Source organism: Phycodurus eques, chromosome 18, assembly GCF_024500275.1.
Source record: "Phycodurus eques isolate BA_2022a chromosome 18, UOR_Pequ_1.1, whole genome shotgun sequence".
Classification (NCBI taxonomy): domain Eukaryota; kingdom Metazoa; phylum Chordata; class Actinopteri; order Syngnathiformes; family Syngnathidae; genus Phycodurus; species Phycodurus eques.
Genome location: NC_084542.1, coordinates 3,222,967 through 3,239,596, shown reverse-complemented (window position 1 = coordinate 3,239,596; position 16,630 = coordinate 3,222,967). Strand labels below are relative to the sequence as shown.

At 41.4% G+C, this 16,630-nt stretch overlaps 1 protein-coding gene across 3 annotated transcripts in view; it reads right to left on the bottom strand.

The window, feature by feature from the left end:
- tnfrsf21 (tumor necrosis factor receptor superfamily, member 21) overlaps positions 1-16,630 on the bottom strand; it is a 210,674-nt gene that overhangs the window by 185,123 nt on the left and 8,921 nt on the right. For 2 of the 3 annotated variants that reach the window (XM_061704192.1, XM_061704194.1), the window contains exons 2-3: positions 8,557-9,232; positions 3,954-4,520 (exon numbers count right to left, since the gene is read on the bottom strand). In XM_061704192.1, coding sequence (XP_061560176.1) covers positions 3,954-4,520; positions 8,557-9,232 — 1,243 coding nt within the window. The remainder of the gene's footprint in view (positions 1-3,953; positions 4,521-8,556; positions 9,233-16,630) is intronic. The other variant, XM_061704193.1, reaches the window with a different exon arrangement.

The window sequence follows — 16,630 nt, the reverse complement described above, 5'->3', positions numbered from 1 at the left end:
AGACATTCCAACAGCTTCTTCCCTCTTGCCATTCACTTCTTAAACAGTTAACTTACAATTCCATTGCAACATGCTGGCAATTTTTTGTCTTGAGTTTGTTGTCACATTTCTGTCAGGCCAATTATACATTACTCGTGCACTCACTGTATTAGTCTCGCCACGCTGCGCTATTTGCATATCTGTTGTTGACCAACACTGGCCACTCATGTGCCGGAGTAGCATCTGCAACATTTGCACAATCGACATTGTCCCAGATTATCGCACTACTAGTCACTTTAAACAACCAGTTCAGGGTGATAGCTGGGATAGGCTCCAGCACTCCCGCGACCCTTGTGAGGATAAGCGGCTCAGTAAATGGATGGATGGATGGATGGATGGATGGATGGATAGTGACTTTAAACTGCATACTTTTCTTGAAGTCTCGGCGCCCTTTAAACAATGGTCATTGCACCGGACTATTGTTCTATTAGTCATTTCAAACTGCTCTAATTGCTGGAGGACTTTTGTCAAAAAAAAAAAAAAATGTACCAGGATTACCAGATTACTGGCAACCTTTTATTGCTCAGTGACTGTTTTTTTTCAATGTCTTTATGTTTCAAAAGTATTCTCTGTCAATTGACTCTCTGTTGTCCTACTAGAGCGCCTCCAACTATCCAACTACCGGAGACAAATTCCTTGTGTGTTTTTGACACACTTGGCAAATAAAGATGATTCTGAGTCTGATTCATAAACGCTATGGCCAGCATGCCAATCATGCGCATGTTTCTTTCCAAAATGTCAGAAACAAACTCCACGAGGGCCTTGACTTACAAGGTTGGGTTCTGACAATGCTCAACCTGAAGATTCGGGAGTGTCTCAGCAGCGAAGTGACTGATGCTATTGACTGGGTCGCCCTGTCCCCAGACCTAAATCCAATCGAACACCTCTGGGACATCATGTGTCATACCAGTCACACCATCAATTGTCCAGGAGATGATTGATGCTCTGAATCAAGTCTAAGAGGAGATCACACTGGAGACCATCTGTCTGAGCATGCCAAGATGTGGTAGTGCATATTGTACATGAAGGGCATATACAGTAAACTACTGAGCCACATTGTGAGTCTTCAGGAATTTCACAAAAGTTGGATCAGTCATGTGTCTCATTTTTCCACGTTTTCAGTCCACAATGGCATAATGGCTTGGGTTTCACTTGGGGTTCTTGTTTTTACCGTAGAGTAGAAAAAGATTGCCTTGCTGCAATAATAAAAAGAAGCCTTGAGAGGAGTAGCTATTTACATCACTTACTGGCTGTCGCTCAACAAATGGTAAACTCAGTCTGTGGGAGATCTTTCACCTTTCTTTTCCTTTCTACGTTTATTGTCTAAGTGTTTTAACTACTCTAGTAAATGGGCATTCCAACCTTCTAGGGGAGCCAACCATGCGCCTTGAAAGGATTAAAAAGCTGTTTTATTTATTGTTCCAGAAGGTAAATGGCAGTGTAAAATGTCTTTTGGGTTGTTATTCATGTGCATACGTTTCGGCATTTAAATACATACACATGGGCACAAGATTAGTCATACAATCAGAAAAACACCCATGAGCACAATGTACAAACACTGAAAACTCAGCCTTTATAGCATTTTTGGCTTAATGAGGGGGAATTATTAGGAATCATTTGAGATACGAAGTATGTCAGAAAGGTTCCAGGACCTGTGTCATCAAGATGGCTGTGAAGCCGGAGCAGCAGAGGATGATGGGGGGTGGCGTTCCTTGGGGGTGTTGATAGGGATGCTGACAGATATGTCCCGATCGAAATATAACCCACCAAATTGGCTAGTACTGAAATTCAACCGGACTTGACGGGTTGGCAGGTGTTAATGATAATCCCTGCCCACAGTGTTCGATAGCAGAGATAATGGTTTGAATTTAATCATTTTGAAACTTAATTTTCTATACTTGGTGATTTTCTTGAACATTTTTAATTTGGCAGGGTTGTGAACAAAAATCTTCTCTGTGGTTTGTCAAATTTACAAGACATTTTCCCTTTACAGGGATGTTAACTTATTTTCACACTTTTATGACATTTAAGAATGTTAAAATCCATGTATCTTTCAATTGTTTTAATACTGCTTATCCTTTATTTGACTTTGGGTGAAAGGCAGATAACATTCTTGAACTGGTCGCTGGTCAATCAAAGGGCATATATGGAGACAGACAACCATTCACACTCACTATTTATGTAATGTACAGGTAATAAAATTTTTATGATCGAGACAAAGTTGACTAGAGAGGATCTACGACAATGCATTTTAGAATTTTCTTCCTCGCAACTTCCTGAACACACATACTCCACTTACAAGTCTAATATTTTGACCACTGTCTTTTTCACATCATTCTATCAATGCTGTGCATCTCTTTGTCTCTCTGTTGGGGGCCTGTTTGACCTGTGCATGTACAAAAACAACAAAACTCGATGCAGCTGAAACCAGATAATTCCAGTTTGCTGTGGTCAGTCACTGAGCAGAGACAGGGAGGGTTTTTCTTTATCTTAGTGCGTGAGCACACACACACATGCACACACATACAGTGTATGCACTACAAACAACCTGTTTTAAAGTGTGTCTTTCCTTCTCTCTGTGGGAAAATGAGCTCTCCACCTGTTACTTCTTGCTGTTATGTCAACAGATATGCACAAGAGAGCCAGAGAACAAGAAAAACTGACTCTGAGACAGGAGGGCATTGCAACAAATGTAAAGGACCATCGAGACATAATGCCGGGAAGGAACCAGAGAACAGAATCGTGACTGGACTTTTTTTTTTCTTTTCTTTTAAAGGGGCGTCAACAGAGCAGGCAAGAATATAAGGGAGACAGAAAGCAGTTGTTGGTGAAACTTGAGTGTTGTGTGGAAGCCTGTGTTGAAAGCGACAGCAATGTTCTTCTATAATGGCCCTTCTTGTGTAACCAGTGCCCTCCACGCCATAAGCCTCAGGGCAGCATTGATCAGCTCACCCACCTAGAGTGGGTCTATAATAGTGATGTAACTAGAAGCATTACCTAGGCCTAGAACTGCCTTATTGGCCGGGTTTACATGCAGATTTTACTTATTTCTTTATTTTTTTTGTAATTCTGATTGAAGATCTCTGGCCAACTGTTGGTGTGATTTATTCTGATTGAGTGTATACATGTGCACTACATTTAATCAGAACAGCCGTGTGACATGCGCACATTGACGTGAACGTCAAATCCTTTATAGAGATGGAGGTCAGTTGTCTAGTTGGGATTGTTTTTACACTTATAATAAAACAACTGCTTGATAAAAACAGTATTTAATAAGATCTCTGTCACATTGGAGCTCTGGTTGGAAGACGCCATAGATAAGTGCATAAACACGCAATTTACGTCAAGGCAGAGCATGCACAGACAGAGTGCAGCCTGACACCATTCCGATTCACAGTTTACATGATGAAAATGTACTTCTGATCGGTTTGGCAAAAGGAATATTCCACTCCTGTGAAACCAGAGTTCAGATTTGGTCTGTTTATTCCAACTGAGGTGTTGATATGGAGCATTTTCATTTGGTTTGGGCTTCTAAATCAGTTATAATCAGATTAGAAGGCTCCATGTAAACCCCGGTACTGTTGACCTTTAAACTATGAGGTTTTCAGTGTGAAAAATGGGTTTGGTGTTGTGCCACTGAGCTGAAGTAGTCTGGGTGCAGACTGTCACCCCTCTAATGTCACCCCTCCAACAACTCAATGACATTTCTTTAGTCCACTGCAAACTCAAAATGTGACCCGCCATCACTGTGGCTGGATTGCTTACACTGATCCCAGTACTCATGTCTTTAAAAATCATGTTTAAGTCAAAAAAGTGGTTTTGGTGAGCTGAGATGAAAGGCTATTCTAAGTCATGCATCCAGGCAGGATCTTAAGTACCAATTATGTAACAAGTGATTGTAGCAGCAGACTAACCTTGTCCATTAGAGTAATAGATCCACTTCTCTTTGACCTGTCCAGAGGGCACAGATGGTTTCTTCTGAATTGCCCTTTCCACGATACTGCTCGGGTCCTGCATTGGGCCTTTCTTCAGCACATGGGAACTCCGTTTCACACTGCACATCACAATCACCACCAGAACGAGCAGGAGCAGCAGGACAATCATCCAGGGGAGGTGCTCGTTTATATCGAAGTGATCACGAGTGCTCGGCCGTGGGGATCCTCTTCGAGTGGGACGGTTGTAATTGGAAACTCTGTCTCTGTTCGACTGCACAGCAATCTTACTGATTCCCATCCCAACCCTGACCTCTGAACCGTCGAATCCTTCTATTGTCCGCTTGTTGGGCCCATGCAAGGTGTTGGAATTTGGTTCGTCCCAAGGTTGCTTGCGATGCACCAGATGTTTTCGGGCTGTGGGAGGTGAAGTGTGAGGGGTGTCACAGATTGCTGGAATGGTGCTTGTTGCACGACTGCGAATTATACCCTCTAGTTTCCCACCTTGGTTTTCCCTAAATTGAATGGCAGCTGAACGGCTGTTGATGCCTGGGTTGAGACACAAGGATAAAAATGAAGAGGAAGGGATGAGTGAGAACAAATACCACAAGTCAAGAAATAATTGAGATAAGGAATGCAATTCACATTCTCAATCAACTCGCCCAAACCTGGGTTAATGAAACTAAGAGCATGATGGAGGGAGAGCTGGAGCCAATCCCAGCCGACATTGGGCGAGAGGTGGGGTACACCCTGGACTGATAGCCAGTGAGCCACACGATACATGGACAAAATAATCATTCACACTTTAGTGTCTTCAGTATGCTTTGGGAATGGGAGCGGAAGCCAAAGTACCCAGAGAAAACACACAAACGCACTGGGAGAACATGCAAACGCTACACAAAAAGGCCTCAGCCAAAATTCAACCCCAGGACCTCTTGACTCTGAGACAGAAACCCTAACTACTATGTGCTGCCCCCTTAGGGTTTGGTCGTTCAAAAACGATTTGTTCAAACAAACAAATCTTTCGAGTGAACGTACTAAATGTAATAATTCCATTCAACATTTCACATTTCAGTTGAGCTCAGCTGTGAGCATGCCAGCCGGAGGTGGAGTTTCGTTTTATAAATCTCCCCACCTTTCCTAGTTTACAATATTTGGCAAATACTGCGATATAAAAGAAATAGGACTCGTGTTCACCGTGCAGTAAGTATAGCGCATGTATACTACTTAAAGTAAAGCTGCTTGTCTCGCTAATGACTGTGTACTATGGCACTGTGCCTCAGTATGTGTTACAAAGTGAATGAACCACAGGGATGACTCATATACTGAAAGACAAAGCACTTAATTTCTTTTGAGTGTACTGAATTCTAGTGATTACCGTAATTTCTCATGTATAATGCACATTTTTCTCCCAAAAATCTTCAAAGGTCAATAGTGCGTATTATACATACGTATAGTAAAGTTAGAAATTATTTCACAATGAAATTAGGTAGATGAGTATATATGTTTTAGAATACCCATAAATTAGTTTTAAAGTCGCAGTGTTAAAACTAAACACTAGGGTGCCCCACAATATTAAATACATTGTTAAAGAACAAGTAAACCTCAGTATTAATATTACTGATCAGAATTTATGAGAAAAACTAATTAGGAGAGGGTCAGCATTAACATTTATTGAATATAAATATGTCACTTGTTATAAAGTCATGGGTGTGCATTATATATAGGAAGAAGGGTTATCCTGATTTTTGGAGTCCATTTGGGGGTGCGCATTACACTCGAGCGTGTATTATACACGAGAAATTACGGTAAGAACTGTCATTCAGCTGTTCCCATCACAAGATCTCCTCTAATCAACAGAACATTCAAATACATTTCAACCAAAAACCTTTTGTACTTCCTTCTACCTTCCGAAAATGGGACTTGATTCTGGAGAGGGATTTATTTGTACCCTGAGCAAGGTGCAAAACCTCCCCAGCTACTTGAACCTAAGAAGGTCATCTCAGGTCCAATCAATGATGTCTTTTGTATGGACTTTGCATGTTCTCTTTGAATATGTGGGTTATTTTTGTCTTCATCCATCCATCCATCCATCCATCCATCCATCAATTTTCTGAGCCGCTTCTCCTCAGTAGGGTCGCGGGCGTGCTGGATCCTATCCCAGCTATCATCAGGCAGGAGGCGGGGTACACCCTGAACTGGTTGCCAGCCAATCGCAGGGCACATACAAACAAACAACCATTCGCGCTCACATTCATACCTATGGGCAAATTAATTGTTAATTAACCTACCATGCATGTTTTTGGGATGTGGGAGGGAACCGGAGTGCCTGGAGAAAACTTACGCAGGCACAGGGAGAACATGGAAACTCCACACAGGTGGGGCCGGGGATTGAACCCCGGTCCTCAGAACTGTGAGCCAGACGCTACAACCATTTGTCCACCATGCTGCCTGTCTTCATCCAGTGCAAAAATAAATAAATAAATATATATGTATGTTAATTAAGGTCTGAATTAAACATTTATTTTACTGTGGAATGATGACACTGAGCGATTTTATCTGGAAACCTGTCTTGGTTCATGTCAATAGGATCCTTTAATAAATATCAAAAGGTTTTATCCATCCATCCATCCATTTTCTGAGCCGCTTCTCCTCACTAGGGTCGCGGGCGTGCTGGAGCCAATCCCAGCTGTCATCGGGCAGGAGGCGGGATACACCCTGAACTGGTTGCCAGCCAATCGCAGGGCACATAGAAACAAACAACCATTCGCACTCACAGTCATGCCTACGGGCAATTTAGAGTCTCCAATTAATGCATGTTTTTGGGATGTGGGAGGAAACCGGAGTGCCCGGAGAAAACCCACGCAGGCGGGGCCGGGGATTGAACCCGGGTCCTCAGAACAGTGATGCTGACGCTCTAACCAGTCGTCCACCGTGCTGCCAATAGGTTTTATGATGTTTAATAAATAATAAAGTAAAATGTCTCTTCTTTAGGATCATTGTATTCGATACTTCATCTGATTTGGTGCTAGAACCGTACTCTGTAATACGATTTAAGATGACAAAAGCTGATTTCATTGCACTCCCTTACACGCTATTAAATATTGTATTTGGGACAATGATGTGGGATGGTGTCAGGAAGATTGCCTTAAGTGGAGACTTTCACCCTAATTTCTTATAACTGCAACTGGATTCTAAAAGACAACTTCTACATTAATACTTGAGACTGGCAACTAAATACCCATTTTGATTTTCTGTTTGATTGAAATTACTTGAATTTGTTGGATGCCGCTGAGCCTTAACAAAGAATTAAAGCAACAATTCGAGAAAAAAATGTGTTTCACAAGCCACACAAAATCTTCTCTTTTGAACTGAATCGGAGAGTTACTGTTTGAACTGTAACTTTAAACTCTCTTTAAATCGCCTTGAAATATATATATATATATATATATATATATATATATATATATATATATATATATATATATATATATATATTCAGTCAAATCTAAAACCCCAAAATGTGTGTGGTTAGGGTTAGTTATTATAGTTCAATAACATGTTCAAGAGTGGCGGCACGGTGACGACTGGTTAGCACATCTGCCTCACAGTTCTAAGCACGTGGGTTCAAATCCGGCCTTGCCTGTATGGAGTTTGCATGTTCTCCCCGTGCCTGCGTGGGTTTTCTCTGGGTGCTCCGGTTTCCTCCCACATTCCAGAAACATGCACGGTAGGTTAATTGAAGACTCTAAATTGCCTGTAGGTGTGATGTGAATGCAAATGGTTGTTTGTTTATATGTGCCCTGCGATTGGCTGGCGACCAGGCCAGGGTGTACCGCGCCTCTCGCCCAGAGTCAGCTGGGATACATCCAAACTCTTTAAAACCAAATGAAATAAAGCATCGACAGCCTGATATTTCGGCCTCAAAAGCTGCTTAAGTCATTTAAAAGTTTTCAGTGAGACCAGTATTAATGTTTTCTTGCAAGTATGGTGCAGTGAACCTTTTGTTACATTCATTGTTTACCTGGAACTGGTACCTCATTGTCTTGACTATGAGGTTTAGAAAAGCCTTTAAAACCTCAAATAACATTAATAGAAATACAGTTAGACAATGCTGTATACAACTCGTTCCTTTGCTCCTTTGCTGTGCATAATAAATTGGTCCTTCTTCATCCCCATTGACTAGTGACGTAATTGAGAGTCATCAATCCCGTGCCAAAACACAAAAAGTACTGACAGCATTATAGGTATGAGTGTCAGTGGGGGTGGAGTGAAACCGGGTATGGCTGGTTGATTCCCAGAAATTACCCACTGACTTAACAGAAGAGATGATGAGGAGGATGAAGGGCAGCGAAAACAAAAGGGGGAGAGAAATACTCATGTTCCCTGATTCGACACATTATTGAGGTGAGGAACGGTGAAGAAGAAGAAGAAGAAGTTGACCTCCTCATGACCACAAATACTAACATTCCTAGAGCAAGTAGACGTGACCACTTTGTTGCCATGCCTAAGAATGTGCTCCCTTAAAGAAGCGTCTCGCTTGAATGGGATTCCACGAATGTGACGGCACTTAAGAAGCTCTCACCTTTGTGATCTAATGGTGACGAGGAAGATTCCGATGTCACTAATTCTTGTCCTTGTGCAGTGGCTGTGGAGGAAGATGCAGATGAGGGGTCTGTAGACAGGGGTCCACAGAGATTATCAGTCTCTCTTGTCCCCGCTATGAGCAGCGTCAACCCCTGAGCTCGGCAGTCCGCATGGGCTCGGCACTTGAGCGCACTTGATTCCGCATTGGAGAAAGTTCCTTTGGTGCACGGCTTACAAATAACATCTTCTGTTTCACTACCCCGCTTTTTCACCCTTGTCCCAGGAGGGCACAGCGAATAGGGCTTACACTCTGTGACACCTTCCATCAACAGGAAGCTGTTCGGGGGGCACGTACACACACGGTCCTGGGTGGTAGTGCAGGGTACTTTTTCAAAGAGGCCTGCAGGACATAGAGCCCCACAGTGATGGCATTGCGCAACACCGTTCTCACCTCGTGTGAAAGTACCTTCAGGGCACGGGCTGCACTCCCTAACAGCAGTTAGAGAACAGTGGACAGACACATAGGTACCTGCCGGACACTTGTCACAGACCAACTGGGAGCCAGAATCTGGGTTTTTGTATTGATAGTGGCGTTGAGAGAGGAGGGGCAGATCAGCTGGGTCAGTTGTGGTCAAAACCCGTGCTGAGATTTCAACCAGCAATGTCCACAGCACCTGAGGAAGACAGTGAGATATTTAAATTACGGAGTGACATTCAACACAAATGTACTTAACTTTATGAGAGAAATAAAATGGATTAGTTTTTTTTTTTAAGTGTTCCATTTAATGAAATGGCAGAATCTCTTTAATGATATCCAAGCCTGATTACCTCCAGACCTGTTCAATCAAGATATCACTTAAACAATATCTGTCCTGACAAAACCAGGTCAGACAAAAGATCTCATAAAGCTGCAACAAAATGACACGATCCAGAGAAATTACAGAACAGTCCAGAAATAAAGTAATTGACATCTATCTGTCTGGAAAAGATTACAAAGGCCATTTCTAAAGCTTTGGGATTCCAGTGAAACAGAGGGAGAGCGATTATCCTCACATGGAGAAAACATGGAACGCTGGTGAACCTTCCAAGGAGTGGCTGCCCTACAAACATTACCCAAAGAGAACACCGATGACTCATCCAGGAGGCCACAAAGGAACTCAGGACAACTTCTAAAGAACTGCAGGCCTCCCTTCCCTCAATTAACATTGTTCATGACACAACAATAAGGAAGAGACTGGGCAAAAATGGCATCCTTGGCTGAGGAGAACACCACTGCTGACCAAAAAGAACATTAAGGCTCGTCTTACCTTTGCAAAAAAAAAAGAAAAAAAAGAAAAAAAAACATCTTAATGATTCCCAAGACTTATGTGAGAATATTATAATGACTGACGAGATGAAAGTTCACCTTTTTGGAAGGTTTGTGTCTCGTTACATTTGCCCTAAATGTAGCTCAGCATTTCAGAAAAAGAACGTCATACCAACAGTCAAACGTGGTGGTGGTAGTGTGATGGTCTTGGGCTGCTTTGCTCCTTCAGGACCTGGACACCTTGCTGTGATTGATGGAACCATGAATTCTGCACTTTAACAGGAAATCCTCAAGGAGAATGTTCAGTCATCAATTTGTGACCTCAAACTAAAGCCCACTTGGGTTCTGCAGCAGGATAACGATCCAAAACACACCAGCAAGTCAACTTCTGAATGGCTTAAAAAACAAAATGAAGGTTTTGGAGTGGCTTAGTCAAAATCCATACTTGAATCTGATTGAAATGCAATGGCATGGCCTTAAGAAGGGTGTTAATGCTCAAAAAGCTTCCATTTTTGTTGAATTCAAACAATTCTGCAAGTAAGAGTGGGCCAAAATATCTCCACAGAGATTTCCACAGCATTTTTAAATTAACTTGGGTTATATTTGTGTGATATTTACATTTGTTTGATGATCTTAAACATTAAAAGTCGAGAAACTGTGCAAAAATATAAGAATTTGAGGAGGGGGCCAATACTTTTTCACGGATCTGTAGTTTCGTACATTTTCCGTACTTTTGTTTATTGTTAGTTATAATAGTTGGAGTTTGGAGTGCCTGCCAACCAATCGAGTGTGAAATTACACAACCAATTAAATATTTTGCTATCTGTCTATTTCTGAAAATGTGTCTATGAGGGAGGCTAATTGTGACGTCAATTGGGGCAGAATATGGTTAAATTGTCAGCCAGTGGTGTCTTTGCAAAAGCGCCATTCAGTTACAGTCCGGATGCGGAGCAGTTAACATATCCTGCTCTAGAGGGACTCTCAAAGTCTACAATAACACTACAAAAAGTCACTAAATGTGTTGTTCATTACTTTTTCTGTAAATGGGTCGCTCGAGAGGTCAGAAAAGTAGCTAAATTGAGCAAATTGTATTGTTCCTAAGTTGGCAACACTGAAGCAGTACGCTGCATTTGCACTTTAAATCTGTTCAATACCAAAGAGGGCGTCTGACAGAGGGAAACAGCTCCTATGAAGTTTTACACAAAGTTGCACTGTATTTTCACAAAGCAAAACCATCCAACACATAGTGAATATGGCGTGGACATACTGACGTTGCCCTGACGACATAGAATTCAAAATTTTACCAAAACAAAAATAAGCCTCAAAGCCATACTGCACTCAGCTCTATGTTTTCCCATAGATGGTATACAGGAAAAGGCTTAACATCCATAAAATCCAAAATGTTGAGCCGATCATTGTCATATTTTCAGGGGTTGAAGTGAGCGTAGGTAGACATGTCCACATACAATTTGGTGACGATTGAATGCAGTTTCATGACATTAAATGACGTTAAACCTTTTTACATTAAGCGTTTTAGACGGTCACCTGAGCAATCCGTGCGTTAAATAAAAAATGAGCTAGTGAAACGTCGCTGGCAACTTAAATGTGTCCGCAGACCTCACCGAGCTATATCCTCTCAAACAATTGTTTGTAATTAATAATTGTAATTTCTTACAAAAACATGTTTTTGTCACCACAATACATGTTTTTGTGCGCACAAAACATACAGTACATTTTTGCAATCAATACTTCCAGTTACAAGTATGTAATTGTGGCACAAATCTAATGACATACATCACCAGTATCAGAACTGTGGTTCTAAAACAATAACCCAGAAGATGAATTGTACGGAAATTAAAAATAACCATCAGAACTGATATTGGGCTCGGCAGCTGGACCAAGTGTTACCTGAAAGGTTCAAACAAGAGCAGGACAATTCCTGTTCATTCTAATGAGCTGAATTTATAAGGTCACACCCACATTAAGTCCCAAATGCACATCGACTGAAGCAAGCCAGAAGGTTTCCTGACCCACAGGCACATGAGCCAAAAGGACAAGTACTAGTATAACTGTGCACATGAAGGTTGAGTGCATGTTACAAGGACTGGTGTAACTAGGCATCACTCCTTTTATTATGGCTCCACTGCCAACTCTGCTGGGAACCTGACAGCACTCGTGGTTGAGGGGATATAAAACTAGACAAGTGAAGTTATACTTGTCTAGTTTTACATCACACAGCACACATAAATTGAGTCATGACAAAGCAGGTACTTCAAGCATTGTCTCCAATAAACAGAAGCCTGACCTGTCCCTGTTCTTTATTGAGCAGAGATTCAAACCCAAAATATAATTACAGGAGTTTGTCATTAGACTGAGGGAGCCAGTTGCTCTCACTGAGCAATTATATAAAAATGGGAACAGTATGTGATTTCCATGTACTGTATATAGTTTTTAAGAAGTACTGTACTTAGACATTATTCATTTACTACTTTGGGCTGCATTGTCTTTTGCCATCATAAGGTTGTAGGGAACCTTTTCTGCTTCTTTTTGCACATTTTTTATTTTTTTTAAAATGCAGATACACACACGTAAAATACAAAAACAGCGCTTCATCAGCAGTGCACATGTAGGGTCAAAAATGGAGAGAAAAAAAATCAGATATGTTATTCAGACATAAGTCTATCATGCCCAACTGAAGAAAAACTGTTTCTGGGCTTTGATGTTTTAATTTGTACTTCATGTACATACACGTACATTGCATGTTGATAAGAAGAGATATTGTAGCTCAACGCATGTACAAATCCAGCAAGCCTGCCCGACAGGTCTGAAGAATTATAGTAGGATAATGGGTAGTAATGTTTTCAATGCCATACATACAGTAAACCATGCATCTCTATGCCTAGGTTGACAATTTCCAGGTTATTTTGGGGCTAAAAGTAGGTCAAATATGTTTTATTTGAATTCTTTCCGAACTATACAAGGTGGACTCAGCAGAAAAAGAAACAATTGTTCATAAAGTGTAACTACACAATGATCTACAAGTGTGTTTTTCACAGTAGACTGTGTATGCTTAGACAAATATGGAAAGAGATTAGCAGCTTGTGCTGGGATGCAGGACAAAAAGGGCCTGGTCTGGTTTAAAACGATGAGGTAGGGGGGAAATTTTGCTGATGACACATGTGAAAGCTTGTCACCCATGAGAAACAGCAGAGATATTCAACTTAGCAAAAGGTTTTATCTAAGTTTCAAGTGAAGTAGTCTTATAGGATAGGTTTCAAATTCCAGTTTTGGAATTATTTAGACATTTTGCCTAGTACAGAATATATAGTGTGAAGCATGTGCTGCAGAGTGTTATAAATATAGATCCTCCTACATATTACTAGGTTACATACATTTATTTTAAAATTACACATATCCAAAAACAACAAAATACAACTTAAAAAGTGATATTAGATGTCAGGATGTTCGTTACCACTTTTTTTCCAAACTGATACCAGTACGAGTAGCCAATCTTGAGTACTCACTGTTACCGATTACCGACACCACTAGGACTTATGATACATACAATTTTTAGTTGAAACAAAAGACAGATAATTGTAAACAAAGACTTTCTTTCTTCTCGCACATGATGATACGCCGATGTCAAACCGCTGCAGTGTAGCGCCAACTACTGGGGAGGAGGATTTACTCTGTAGATTCTTTTCGTCTTAAATATAGGTGGCTGGTGTCGGCAGCCTTCATGAGTACTCGCGACCTTGAAATAATGCCTGCCGATACTTGGTATCGGTACACGCCTATCCCTAATAGGATGAATAGAAAAGAATAAATAAATATGTAAAAAAATATATGGAATTTAATATTTAAAAAAACACCTGTACAAACAATTGTTATGTTTTCCAGTAAGTCTGGTAAAATGAGTTCGAGTTAACCGAATTATCTGAGTCCACTGTTCTTCCAGTGAGTTCCCTAACTCACCTTGTGTACTTAGCAGGAACCAGCCAGAGGACTCATAGGATCACGGTTAATGGAGATCCCAGGACTCGTGACTCCTGAATCTGTATGTATGTATCTTTGTACTGAAAGAAGGGTCACTATAAACCTAGGTAATTAAGGAAGCTAGATTTTCAGGGCAAGAGTGGTGGAGTGTCTAACAATTTCATTTGATCATGGCATAATGGATGCCCCCACTGTGGCTTTTCCTGTCAGATTATTATCGAAACTGCATGTCCTGGTCTGACCTTTAATGTTCATATGAGGGTGCAGAACAGAAGATCCGCCAGTGCTGGTATCAAACAGGAAATCTCTTTCACACATACTGCACACACAGAGGTTGTTTTAGAGGAATGAAGCACAATGCATTAATCCACTCAGGGCACAAGTTCTTAGGCTACTTCAACATGGATGCAAGCCAGAAGGCACACGCGCTCGGCCCACACAAAAATCCACATATTAGTCATCAAGCCAAAGCCAAACTACAAACAACAGCCTCATCCCTGATCCAATATCAAAGCTTTGTCATTAGTTGTGTGTTAGTGGCTTAAATCTGCATTAGCTGGGACCTTTCTATGTGGCGTTTGCATGGTCTCCCCAGTGTCTGAGTTTCCTCGGGTACACAGGCTTTCTCCCACAGTCCAAAGCCCTTAGAAGTGTTCATGATACCAGCTTTTTTTTTTTTTTTTTTTTTTTAATGATACTATAACTATTTACGTGTGGTCACTAGTAACTTGACAATTTTATGCAATAATTTTCAATCTTCCACTTGCTAGACAGGCTCTCTATCCCTTTGACCTGTCACCCATAAAGCTCAACAGGAGCAGACTGACCAACTAGTTTTACGCTAATGAGGTTACTGTGACATATGCGGTGTGCCATGACAGGAATACACAACAAACTGAAGAGAAATAGTAAATGTCTCTTTCCAAATGCCCAATTCCGATTGAAAGCATATATCTGATTTTATTTTTGACAGTCTATTTACATATACATGTTAAAGGTTTAAATAATCTTTTATGTCTTTTTATTGGGTTTGCAAGATAATTCTGGTTGGAAATGCCCAAGACACCTTTTTCAAGCTCTTCTACTTGGGCCAAAACGACTGGATTTGTCATGAATAATCAACATTTAAATAAGCTTTGCTGTGATTGGTAGTAGGCTATATATCGGCAGAGATTTTAGTAGGAGGTGTGAGAAAAGTTACCACAGGGACAAGTAGCTGACGTTGCTTTTTGATCCTTTGACATCAGCTCTGCCTATCATTGTGAAGCAGAATTCACCAAGCGTTGGATTGTTTGCCCACAAATCTAACAGTCGTGAAACAGGATAGTTTTACCCTACTGATGATGTATTGTTGCAATAATAATCATGATAGTCACCAAGATATTGCCTAAATCTGACCGGCTACAGATACAGTAGCTATTTCTAGCTGAAAAAAAAGCTAGGACAATTTTTGCTGGTTAATTTACAGTACATTAATGTATTGTTACTTTTGTCGGGTGGCACGGTGGATGACTGGTTAGAACATCTACCTCACAGTTCTGAGGACCTGGGTTTAAATCCGGCCTCGCCTGTGTGGAGTTTGCATGCTCTGCCGTTGCAGCGTGGGTTTTCTCCAGGTACTCCAGTTTCCTCCCACATCCCTAAAAAATTGCATGGTAGGTTAATTGAAGACTATAAATTGCCCGTAGGTGGGAATGTGAGGGCGAATGGTTGTTTGTTTGTTGTGCCCTACGATTGGCTGGCGTCCAGTTCAGGGTGTACCCCGCCTCTCGTCCAAAGATAGCTGCGATAGGCTCCAGCACGCCCGTGACCCGAGTGAGGAGAAGCGGTATGGAAAATGAATGAATGAATGAATTACTTTTGGCAGTTTCAAGTTCATTCAGTTTCTTTAATGTAAGGAACCAACAATTTTGTTGGCGTGTATGTAAATGCCAGCACTTTCTATGTTTATTGGACTGTTTCATTTTGATGCAGATATAATTTTGCTTATAAAGTGAAAATGGCGACACGGTGGACGACTGGTTAGCACATCTGCCTCACAGTTCTAAGGACCCGGGTTCAAATCCGGCCTCGCCTGTGTGGAGTTTCCATGTTCTCCCTGTGCCTGCGTGGGTTTTTCCCCGGGTACTCCGGTTTCCTCCAACATCACAAAAACATGCATGGTAAGGTTAATTGAAGACTCTAAATTGCCCATATGTGTGTAAGTGACTGCGAATGGCTGTTTCTTTACATGTGCCCTGTGATTGGCTGGTGACCAGTTCAGGGTGTCCCCCGCTTCTTGCATGGAGTCACAGAATCAGCAGATTAAAAAGCACCTTTTACCTAGTGGCTGCCTTTTTGATTGGCTGGTGTCTGTTTGTGTGAGACAAAGACAAGACCTTGGCACGAGATACCCCGCCTCTGCGATAGACTCCAGCGCGCCGCGACCCTAGTGAGGAGAAGCGGTATGGAAAATGGATGGATGGAAGAGAAAACGATCAACAGACTATTTCAAGTATAGCTAGCATTGTGGGGAAGCCGAAGTAAGTGGCAAATTAGATACCATAAGAGAAAAGATGGAACCACGCACAAAAAAAGTGTAGCAGGAAAAAAAGGACAAGATGAAAAATATGCAGGAAAGGCATTTTTTTCCAGTACTTTCCTGCTTACGTATACAGTAGACAGACACTGTCTGGAGCTTCTGCACACAACGATTTGTTTTATCAGGTCAGGTCTGTTGCATGCCTTTGTTCCTATCGCTCCATCTCGTGCCTATGCATCCATCCAGTTT